Raw genomic sequence first — 12,160 nt, forward strand, 5'->3', positions numbered from 1 at the left:
GGCCACAAAAGTGACAGAAATTATTTCCTCAGAGGAATCTTGTGTTCCTGGTCTAGAACACAGTCCAGCTCGACTCTCATTTTCCTTGTAAGTTGGCTGGTCTCTCAATGTGTCAGAAATTGTCAGCGAGAAAACAAGTGCCTCCCCCACAAGGGCCCCTTAAGCCAGGCCAAGTAGTGAGGGAGTAAGATGCTTACTCACACTTTTGAAGAAGCCTTAGATCCCATTTTCAGCACTGCCACCCTTTTGCTCTGGGATTCAGGTGCTTTTTAAACTGTCTTCACCTGGAGAAAGGGTAAGAATAACTTCAGCCCTTCTCACAGGAACGTAGTGAGGAGAAAACAAAACGATGCATGCAGAAGTGCTCTGAAAAGCTGAAAGAGCAAATACAAATGTAGGTATTATTTTCATAAGGTCCTGAATGTACTCAACCTTATGTTTCTTTTTTTTTTAAAGATTTTATTTTATTTATTCATAGAGACAGAGAGAGAGAGAGAGAGAGAGAGGCAGAGACACAGGCAGAGGGAGAAGCAGGCTCCACGCAGGGAGCCCGACGTGGGACTGGATCCCGGGTCTCCAGGATCACGCCCTGGGCTGCAGGCGGCCCTAAACCGCTGCGCCACCGGGGCTGCCCCAACCTTATGTTTCTAATTTCAGGTCAGGAAGAAAGATTTCTGTTTTCTTTTGCGCCTAATTTGAACAAAAGATAAAAACATCTCACTTTGACTTTTCTCCTACTTCAAGCATTTGGCTTGAAGAAGCTTTTGTCAGCAAGCTGCCAACTAATAGAGCAGAAGATGGCTTGACTCTAAAGCTAATCTAGGAGAAAATCTCAACTGTTGAGGCAGAAATGGCATAGGCTTTGCCCCAAGCATAAGAGATGACGAGTGAAGGGTCTTCCCACCTTGGGAATTATTTATCTCCATGCACTTTCCTCCACCTGGAACACCCCTTTCCTCTTCACCTTGTCTTTGCTTAAGGAACTACTTCTTAGAGAAGCCTCTCCTGTTGAAACCCCCATCATACCCCATTCCAGATCATATCTGGTGTAAAAAATGTGAACAAGCTAAACTTCTTTATAATTGCTTATCATCGTTGGAATTAGTAATTCATCTGTGTAGCAGATTAGTGTCTGCTCTCCCTTCCTCCATAAGCTCCCTGAGGACAGGGAAGAGTTTGATTTTTATGGAATCCCCAGAACAGAATTATAGTGTCCCCTAGCTCAAAGTGAGTCATTAAATATTTATTAAGTAAGTGATGAAAGAAATACGATCTGAAAGGCACTTCAAAGCAGATTGTTTGAGATGGCAGATTACTTCTATTGAGGCACATTTATGTAAATACATGCTATTTACAATAAAACACTTACTTTACTGTTGCTTAGAGAGAACATATTGCAAATGGAGGGAAACCATAAAATGAGAAGGTTAATGAATCAATTTTAATGAAAAGTTAATAGTAAGGAAATATGCTGCACACCCTGAATAAAGAGTTCTTACAGACTGGATTGTTTACAAGGTCCCAACTGCCCAGGTTTAGATGTTCTGAAGGAGGGATGTGAAAAATGGGCAGAACTATTGCTTCCCAGTCTTGAAGGCACAGCTCACGGTCAGTGGACATCAGAGAAAAATTCCCTTCTGGACCAGGCATCATGTGAAAGAACAAAAAGTCGCATGATGGGGCCATCCAGTCTTTCTCCAGCTACAAGGATGGCTCCCAGAAGCAAAAGTGAAACAGTAGCTGGTTTTGTTGCATTTTATTTTATTTTATTTTTTTAATTTTTTTTTAATTTTGTTTTATTTATTATAGTCTCACAGAGAGAGAGAGAGAGAGAGAGAGAGAGAGAGAGAGAGAGAGGCAGAGACACAGGCAGAGGGAGAAGCAGGCTCCATGCACCAGGAGCCCGATGTGGGATTTGATCCCGGGTCTCCAGGATCGCGCCCTGGGCCAAAGGCAGGCGCCAAACCGCTGCGCCACCCAGGGTTCCCCTGTTGCATTTTATTTACTTTCTTCTGTTCTAAAACTGTTGAAAAGTGTGGCTAATTTGGCATTCATTCATATGTGTGTAAATGAGGAAGATAAAATTCTCAAAAAATATTATTCAAGCTCTATGGCAAGTTAAAGCAATTAATAGTTTTTTTTTTTAAGATTTTATTTATTTGAGAGAGAAGGAGAGAGAGCGTGCATGAGGTGGGGGGAGAGGCTGAGAGAGAGGGAGAAGCAGGTTCCCCACTAAGGAGGGAGCACAACCCCAGGATCCCAGGATCATGACCCCTGCCAAAGGCAGATGCTTAACGCAGACGCCTTGTAATTAGTATTCTTAAGTTCTATCAAGCTCTACTCCCAGGTGCCCTGCAATCAATATTCTTAATTTCTATCAAGCTATACTCCAAGAGACCATGGTTTTTTTTTTTTTTTGTATAAAAGTCAGTCCCCATCCCCCTTCCACCTGTTTTTATCTCTTGCACACACTTTTAGTGCCAATGCTCAATAAAATAAGATTTATTTTTTAATTTTTACATTGTGATCTTCCTTTATCTTTCAATTATTCTATGGAACATATAATCATTTTCTATCTTCCTCGCTAAGTTGAATTTATGACTTTCTGTGAGCTAAGTCTACCCCATTCGTTTGTGTGTTAAGCAAATATAAATAATAAGGATGCTGAGTAATAAAGCTCAGATCTTTTTCTGGAGCTTTTAAAGCTGTAGTGTTTCTTTCCTTCGAAAGGTTGTACACTATAAATTACATTACAAATAAAAATGAATTAAGTGAGACTGAGAGGTCAGAGAAGAAATACAGAGGCGCCAGTTTCTGCGGAGGGTCTTTAATGGATGATACTTTGAGGCTATCAATTTGGAAAGAAAAAAATCAAATAAAAGTCCATTTCATACTCATTTTGCAGACTTCATCCTTTTCGTTGTTTTCATATAAGTAACTCTGCCAACGTTTTATTTCATATAAGATCTATGTTGTTCTTCTACTCTGTCCTAATATTATGCAAACAAATTCTAACTCCTTAAAGGCAGATAGAAATTAAACCATTCAAATGCTGTTCATTTAGTAGTTTCAAAATAACAATAAGCAAGGCACTTTCATCTATGTGTCACCAAAACATGCCACTCCTCCTTTATTTTTGCCACTGTTCCTACTTCCACTAACAGAAATCCTAAAAGATCAGATAATGAAAACCAAAGAGGTCTTTATGCTTTTTGCAACTTCATAGTCAAAGCCCATCTCAAGCTATGAACTGCCCTCATCCTTGAGATTGTTTGAAACTTGTTAGTTTATTTTTTCTTTGGGAAAGTGAGAATAAGTTTTGACCAAAGAGGAAACTGCCACTTGTTGCCTTTTGTGGAGTCTGTTCTTTACTCCATTTAGTGGCAGCTGGGAGTGCAGACCTGGGCATAATCCATGCTAGGGAAAGAATCTCCCCCTCCCACCCCCCATAATGATGAACATCCAGCAGAGTTCCTTGAATATAGAAAATGTTCAATGTAAATCTGCCAAAAGAATAGGTTTAATAAAAAAAAAAAAGAGGCAGTTTTCATTGTTTAAAAATTAATCACTTCCACTCCTTTATTGGACTAAGTTTGAAACCCCTTGATAATCAAGCTTCACAAAATAGGTTTAAAGTGTCCCAAGAGAGAAACAGACCATGGCACAGAAAAACGTGGTGGCTTCAGGAGAGCTTAGAAAGAGGGACCCGTGCTCAACCAATTTTCACATGAAGTAACTTGTGTGAGTGACACTTCCAGGCTTCTCCAGAAGAAGAAAGGCCACCGCCCCTAACATTGGTCCATTAGGCTATTAAGGTGATACGGGTGTGACTTACTTTGCAAGAAATCTGCTTTTATCTGACCTACATTTGAATCCCGATTGTCTCCATATTTCTCCTTTGCTTTTACTTTTTCCTCTCAATGACTATGGCATTTGCTGTTGATTTCTCTACAGGGGTCCTGGTGTTTAAAGGGTGTGGGAATGAATCCATCTTAATCCTAAATAGCTAATTGCCTCTTCCAATCTGCCTTAATAACCGCGCAAGCTCCCGGCTTCTCCACCTTGTCGCTCTAAGAGGCTGCAGAGGCCACAGCACCCGGACGTGCCCTGCGGGTCAGGAACCGCGGGAACTGCCTCCCTCCCGCCTGCGCTGTGGGCCATCCCCAGGGAGTGGTGACTGCAAGGACCTGTCTTCTGTCCCCCGTGCTGAGTGAGGAGAGCACAGGCTCCCTTTAAAAGCAAACTTTGCAGACAAGAATGACCTTGAGAAAGACCCTTTATATATGCAGATCGATGCTCGGGAACTCTGCCAACCACTTACAACCGCCCTCTGACGTTTCGCAGACATGTGTCACGCCAAAGAGCCTCCTTCTACCCCAAATCCCTGCTTTGTGCGGCGGGCGCAGTGGGGGCTCGCGGATGCGCCGCTGGGGAGATAGGCGTCCCCCTGGGGAGACAGGTGTCCCCCGACCGGTCCTGGGGCAAGCGGAGTCAGCGCGGCAGAGAGCTCAGCTCCGCGGCCCGCCGGGGCCGCTCGGGTCGCGCCGTGCCCGGAGCCCCTCGGGGCATTACCCGCTCGGGGGGGGGGGGGGCTCCTGGGGCCGACCCCTCAGCCCCTCGCAGGTGCCCGGAGCCCGCGGGCGGTCCCCACCCCCGGGCCCCGAGGCGGCGGCGGCTGCGCTAGCCGTTAATGGCCATCATCCATTTTTAATCAGAAAGATCGCAGGAAAGACGGAGAGCGAATCCCTCCTAGTCGCAAGTCCATTTAAGTAACATTCCCGGGGAAATCCAATCACTTAAAACTGAGACACCTACGCGAGCCAGAGCCCCCGCGCCCGCGCCCGCGCCCGCTGGCGGGGAGGAGCCGCTGCTCAGCTCCCGGGCTCGGGGGGCTCGGGGCCCGCGCGGAGCCTTAACCCTTTCCGCCCCGGAGGGCGCGGGCGGGCGCGGGGGGAGCGCGGGGGCGGGCGCGGGGGGAGCGCGGCCCGCGGGGCCACGATGCCCTCGGCGGCCGCGCGCGGGCTGCCTCGGCCACACTGGGCGGCTCCGAGGGCGCGGGGTTAAGGTCGGGAGCTCCCGAGGCCGCTCCGGGGCGAGCCGCCGCCGCCGCCGCCGCCGCCGCCGCCCACGGCAGCCCCGGCGCCTCGGGCTCCTCCTCCCGCCCGAGCGGGGCCGCGGGAGGACGGCTCCGGCCGCAGGTGGCGGCGGGCGGCGGGCGGCGCGCGGCGCGCGGGGCCCGGCGGTGCCCCGGGGAGGGGCCGACGGCCGCGCGGACGGACGGAGCCCCCAGCCCGCGGCCCGGGCTCGGGCGCCGGGCGGCGCGGGCCATGTGGGGGCCCGGGGCCAGCGCCGAGGGCCTGCCGGTGGCGGTGGCGCCGCCGCCGCTGCCGCTGCCGCCGCTGCCGCTGCTGCTCCTGCTGCTGGCGCTGGCGGCGCCCTCGCGGGGCGGCGGGGGCTGCGCGGAGCTGGCGTGCGGCGAGCGGGAGCGCTGCTGCGACGCGGCCAACGCCACGGCCGTGCGCTGCTGCAAGCTGCCGCTGCACGCCTTCCTCGACAACGTGGGCTGGTTCGTCCGCAAGCTCTCGGGGCTGCTCATCCTGCTCGTGCTCTTCGCCATCGGCTACTTCCTGCAGCGCATCATCTGCCCCAGCCCGCGCAGGTACCCGCGCGCCCAGGCGCGGCCGGGGCCGCCGGGGGCCGCGGGGCCGCCCGACCGCGGCGGCGACGACGACGACGACGACTCGCCCGCGCTCCTGCGCGACGAGGCGGCCGCGGGCTCCCAGGACTCGCTGCTGGACGGCGGCGGCGGCGGCGGCGGCGGCGGCGGCCGGGCCCGGGGGGGCGGGCGCGCGGCCCCCGCCTGCGCCTCGGAGCACGAGCTGCGCGTGGTCTCGCCGGGCTTCCTGCAGCTGCCCAGCTACGAGGAGGTCAAGTACCTGCCCACCTACGAGGAGTCCATGCGGCTGCAGCAGCTCAGCCCCGGGGAGGTCGTGCTGCCCGTGTCGGTGCTCGCGGACCCCGACGGCGCCCAGGGCCGCTTCCCGCGCATCTGAGCGCCCGCGGCCGCCCGAGGACCGCGCGGACTGAGCGGGGCCCGGGGAGGGGGCAGGACGGCCTCGGACCCCGCGCCCCCCCCCCCGCCCGGAGCCCGGTTGGAGCCCCGGGATCTTGAAGTCTCCCCACGTTTCATTCGGTTCAAGGAAACGTCAGGCGCGCGCGCGGCGGGGGCGACGGCCCAGGCTGGGGCGCCCCTCGGACCGAGCCCCCTCGTAAGTGCCCGTCCCCGAACGGGCGAGCACACGGGCGCCGGGTAGCGCGTGGGGAGAAGGGCTGTGACCTTTAGGGATGCGGGGAAAGGGGCGCCGCGCACGCCCCCCCGCCCGGGCCCCCAGGAGCGGAGGGCGACGCGCCTCGGGGACGGCTGCGCGGCGGGGGGAGCAGCGCCCCGCTCGGCCCAACCCCCTCCCTTGGGGGGAGCCGGAACACCCCCCGCCCCCGCCCCCCCGTATCTTCTCCGCCAAGCAGAGTCACAGCTGGTGGCTCACCCGCATGGGGAGGGACCCCCGTGATCCCCAGGGAGGTGCTGCACCTGTTGGAAGACACAGCACTTAGGCCTACCGAAGACCGCGTTCGTCATAAGAGGTACAGGTGGACTTTTGATTTCTCAATGACCGAGAAGACGTTTATATTTAACTTGTCTTTTATTTTTATATTTTTGCCATGTACTGAACGTATCAGGAGTGTATTTGTGCAATTAATGACAAGATAATCGTCTTTTCCTCTTTTTTTTTTTTAAAGGCCTTAATGGTCTGGAAATTGTCATTATTGTTTAATAAAATATTGGACATGATTTCATTTGCCACGGGGGGGGGAAGGCATGGTCAAACAAGAAAACATGTGGCATAAAACACATGAAGGATATCTTATTTTCACTATTTGAGAAGAATATATTTTATTTTTAGTACTGTGGTATAATATATGACTTTTTGTAATAACTATAGATTGTGTAGCCTAGGTCTTGATTGTATCATTCACCACATAGTTATATGTAGAAATGACTGATACATATATGCCATGCCATGAAGCATGATGTCATGCACTTTCCCCTTTATTTTAAAGTACATTCCACAACATGATACAAAACAGAAGAACTTGTGACTTCTCTTCAAAGCCATAATTGTGCAAGCAATGTACTCTAGAAGGATTTAGTAAACCTCTCGAAAGAAAAAAATAAATGTCATTGTATCCGTTTTACCATTCTATGACATGGCCTTTAAGCAAATGGTAATATAAAATACCTTATTGAAATGCATTATGTATAATGTACATATGTGCATTGTCTATGTGCAAGATACACATTGTATACCATATAATTATTACAGCTTATGATTGCCATGAAAGGAAAAGAAAAGGTTTCTCTGCTTGGGGAAGGATGAGTGTTACATTAAGAAAGATTTTACATGTGAACCTCACCTATGTATCTAGAAACATTGTTCTTATGGTTGAAAAAGTTTGGCAGTCCTGAGATTATATTAGATGCAATGGATTTGATTAACTTGAGAAGTGATTTAATTGAGAAATTAATTTGAGAAAATGATTTAAACTTTTAAAAGTGAATATAAAAAGCCCGACAGTTCTAAGAAATCTTAAAATGTGTGAATAGTAATAGAATGGTTTACTCTAAACTTCTAAAAGATAATGACCCTGTCATTAAAATCATTTGAAGTGTTACTACAACATAGAAAAACATTAAAATATTTCTCTGTGCGGATTGTATCAGATGTGTGACTATGTGGCAATGTATTAAAATATGAAATGTGTATCTTTGTTACTTAAAAGCAATTGTAGGTTTTGAATGGCAAAACAATAAGGAAGTGAGACTTTAAATTGAGAATGGTACAAGATTTAATGAAATTACATCATATTGAATAATTGCATATATTCATGTTATTCAAACACCATAAATTTTAGTTACATGTGACTGTTAATACCACCCACTAAACAAACAGGAGTATTGCCATAATCTTTTAAATGATTTATCCTTTGAGGGTATACTGTTTTAGACACTTCTTAAAATTCACCCCTATCTGAAACATCAACATAAATATCCAAGTACCAGTATATAAAGTATAGTCTATATGTTGTTGCTATTACTAGCATCTTGAGCTTTGCAACAAAAATCTTGTAAAAATACACTTATAAAGTGTATTTCCTTTGTATCAACTATGGAACATTTCTCTCCCTAAAATGCAGAATGTCTATAATGTAACACTTATCATTCAGTGAAGTTCTACTGAATTTTAAAGTTACAACAAATTTTACACTTGTTTTTTTTCCTACACATCACTCAGGCTTTTATGCACATCTCTCATTTAATAAAAATGAGTTTGACTCTGGTTTTTTTTCTTTTCTTCTTTCTTTTTTTAACTTTTTATTTTTTTTTTTACTCTGGTTTTTTTCTTGCACTTCATTGATTTACCAAGCACAAGTTTGTGGGGAAAAATTCTTAAAAACTATCCTTGTTATTGATAAGTGAACATGTTTCATGGTAACACACACACACATATATAACACACTATGTTAATACACACAGAACCTATATATTCATAATGCTGGAATATCTGGATAGAAACATTTTTAAAATACTTAAGGGTGGTATCTAGGTGTATCAGTTTTATAAATTTCACCTGGAAGTTAACTATTACCTAGAACTAGTAGGAAACAGAAATGTAGAAAACATTAATATATAAAAGTTATTCTCTCACCTAAAAATAATTCATAACGAGATACAGATTTTACTTATTTTCAGTATTTTTTATATATAGGTGAGGGCACAGATTATATATCTATATATATAAAATCATCAGTTGCTTAAAAGCATGACTTTTCTATTGATATTTTTCAATTATAAATATTATATATGCATACACACATATATAAAATAATCTGTTGCGTAAAAGCAATTTATTGGTGGTGTTCAATAACAAACAAGGGGAAAATATCTTCTTGAGATAGAATGATAGTTTCAAGAGGCCATTAATTCAACCATGGAAAATGGCTTTGGCAATTATGCCAAAGGGCATGAGGTGTACTATATAAGGAAAACAAGATTCAATTGTAAAGGCTGAAGGGAATATTAAGGATATGGCCTCAACAGTTTAAAAGGCAGTATGCTAAGTACCTCAATGCTGTTCTTGATGTATACAGTTTCAAGTGGAATTAATAAAGGAAAACAGTTCACAGCTGGAACTTATTATGTAATAAACATGAATACGGTGTTCAGATTTGCAGTGTTCAGATTTAAATAATGTTCTGCGTTGATTTCTGTAAAAATTTCATAAACACAATTAATTTTAATTTCCAGATTGAAAGAAACAATAAGTTGTTTTATTTTGAATTAACCACCTTTCCAAAACTGTAAGTTGCGGACAACCAACCAATCAGTAATAGAATATTTGGCAATTTGTATTTGACCTCACCAGTTTACAATTTACTTTTTCATTCTCCTTTCATTAGTTGGTAAAGAATAGTAGGCTAAGGGAAGGTATTTTATCAACAAAGAATGACCTAGCAATCAGCTAATTGTAAGAAATTAAGACCTCCTTTCTTCCGTAGAGATGGAAAGGATGTCTCTTTTTAAAAATTTTTGCCTGTAAAATAATCAAAAGTCAACTAAAACCAATATTTCGGTTGTATTTAAATACATATAGAACCTAATTTTATTTATTTTCTTTTACTTACAGAATTCGCTTTTAATTTTATGGCATAAATTATACGATGGAGGACATTTATGCTTGCCATCCAACTGAAGATTATCACTTTTATTTTCCTCTTCAGCTTCTTAGCTAAACACCTTCATTGTCTTGATCTCTTTTAGTTCTTATTTTCTTTCTTTGTATGTTGTTACCTTGCTTTGAATTGTAGTAGTTTTCCCTAAAACACATCCCATCTGTCTCCAACTTGTTCTTTTCTGTGCTTTAATTAATCACTCTGGTTATGGCTTGGTGTTTTGAACAAAGTTTCTTCTTTTGGTAAACATTATTTTCCAAAGTGTGCTTTGTTTTCTGTTTGCATCTGCTTGTGTTGGTTTCCAGTTTTGAGCCAGGTGGTTTTTCCTTTTTATCCACTCAGGGACTGTAAACATATTTCTCGTTCTTAACTATAGAGATTTTCTATCTGAGCGAATGATCACTGAGCAAATGATCGTATCTTTGCAGCTCTCTAGCTAGAATTTTCATTTTTCTAGATCGCAAACAATACTTTTTTTTTTCAAACAATAATTCTTGATTTGCCTTTTTATTTTTTTATTTCTTCACTTGAAATTCCTGGAGGGATTGTTAGCACTTTTCTCCCTACCTTTCCCTAAAAATGTGCTCTCTGCTGTATTTATAAGGGCAAAGAATTAGACCCTTGCAACTTAGTAGTGACAGAGACCTTATTTTGTCTTACAAACCTCAAGTATATTATTTTTCCATTGACTGCTGATTTTTAAGCTTCTAGATTTTTCTCACAGGCATCTTTGTAGTTTCCTCTGTGTCATTTTATCTGAGGAATGGTTAACTGTTCTCCTCTTATTCCTGCTCATAGACGTTCTATTTGTTATACTAGATAGGTGATCATATTCTTCTATCTTTATAGACAAGACCTTATTTGAGCCTCTAGACACCTCAAGTATAGCTTGATTTTCTACTGATCACTGTATCTTTGACATTCTTATGAATTTTTGCATGGGCTCCTCCTCAACTCCTGTGTATTGTACCACTGTTTTACTGGGTACACTAGATGGCACCTCTAACTTTATGTTTCTTTTATTCTTGCTTCTAGATGAACTTGAAGAATTCCGTAGTGTATTGTTTAAAATTTTATCTGAGGACTGTGAGTAGTTTTATCTTCTGCCTCTTTGTTGGCTACATTTATTTCATCACAGAAAGGATTGGAATCCTCCAGATTTATACCTCTTTTATTTTGGTTGGTGGGAGTTTTGTCTTCTGTATTGACACAAGATTTTACCAGATAAAAATTAATTTTTATTGTTTTCCTGGGTCTTAAAAATATCTTTTCTTCATTTGTAGGTTTAGCTTTTTTTCTTCCAAACTCTTCATTGGCTGTCCCATTTCTCCATGTGCATAACCCCTGCTGAACTTGCCGAGTGATCGGATCCCTATAGATCTATACCAGTTTACCTCTTCCTCTAATGTCACAGTCTCTCTCTTTTTCCATTGTCCATCTTCTGAGTTTTTCTCTTGGAAGCTCTTCACAGTAATCTTTTCATTTTTTCTTTATTTGAGATTTTTCTGTTGATAGAAGCAATGAGACTCCTGAGTCCTAGATTAGTTTGGTATTTGTGTCTGTGATATAGGGACAGTGCTGACTCAGCTCTGCTTGCAAATCAAGCTCATATTTCTTTACATTCATTTCTGCACATTATCTGTTGGACTAGGGAAATGTTTAGATTCTTGAAACTCTTGTATTTTTTAGAGTAGATCTTGTTCTTTGACTACCTCTATTTTGCATGTTCTTAGGCCACACCTCTTCAGGTTCAGAGGCATTAATTTTGGATTCATATTCACAAGGACTACAAGAGTTTTCTTGACTGAAATCTCCTGGCCTATCCTTATTTTTGTTCACTGAGTCAGACATTTCTTCAAATCCACTCTAGTCAACTTCCAAATATCATGTCTTTTGTTTGAAGTCTTCAAATGAATTTTTCTTTTTTCCTGATGGTTTCAACAAAGTACTGATAACTGCTGATTCTGGGTTTTCTTTTGGTGTTTTAAAAAAAATTGGGGGGCAGCCCAGGTAGCTCAGCGGTTTAGTGCAGCCTTCAGCCCAGGGTGTGATCCTAGATACCCGGGATCAAGTCCCATGTCAGGCTCCCTGCATGGAGCCTGCTTCTCCCTCTGCCTGTGTCTCTGCCCCTCTTTCTCTCTCTGTGTGTGTTTCTCATGAATGAATAAATAAAATCTTTTTAAAAAATAAAAAAGATTAAAAAATAAAAAAATTTTTTTTGCAAGGTCGTCTACATTTTCTTTTGATTGAAAAATATGTACATTCTGTATATTCTATTTTTTTCTATTACTTGGTTTTCTGAGTAGTATTTTTCACATATTTTATTATAAATATTTTAGGTTTTTCTTGTAATTTCTCTGGTTCTGTTGGT

The 12,160-nt window shown here is 44.0% G+C and overlaps 1 protein-coding gene across 1 annotated transcript; it reads left to right on the forward strand.

Moving 5' to 3' along the window:
• Window positions 1–5,327: 5,327 nt before the first annotated feature.
• Window positions 5,328–11,851, forward strand: CUNH3orf80 (chromosome unknown C3orf80 homolog). The gene has a single exon (XM_055307678.1). The coding sequence runs from the start codon at window positions 5,328–5,330 to the stop codon at window positions 6,051–6,053; it is 726 nt and encodes a 241-aa protein (XP_055163653.1). The 3' UTR covers window positions 6,054–11,851.
• The last annotated feature ends 309 nt before the right edge of the window (window positions 11,852–12,160 follow it).

The sequence above is a fragment of the Nyctereutes procyonoides genome, unplaced genomic scaffold, assembly GCF_905146905.1.
Source record: "Nyctereutes procyonoides isolate TBG_1078 unplaced genomic scaffold, NYPRO_anot_genome, whole genome shotgun sequence".
Lineage (NCBI taxonomy): Eukaryota > Metazoa > Chordata > Mammalia > Carnivora > Canidae > Nyctereutes > Nyctereutes procyonoides.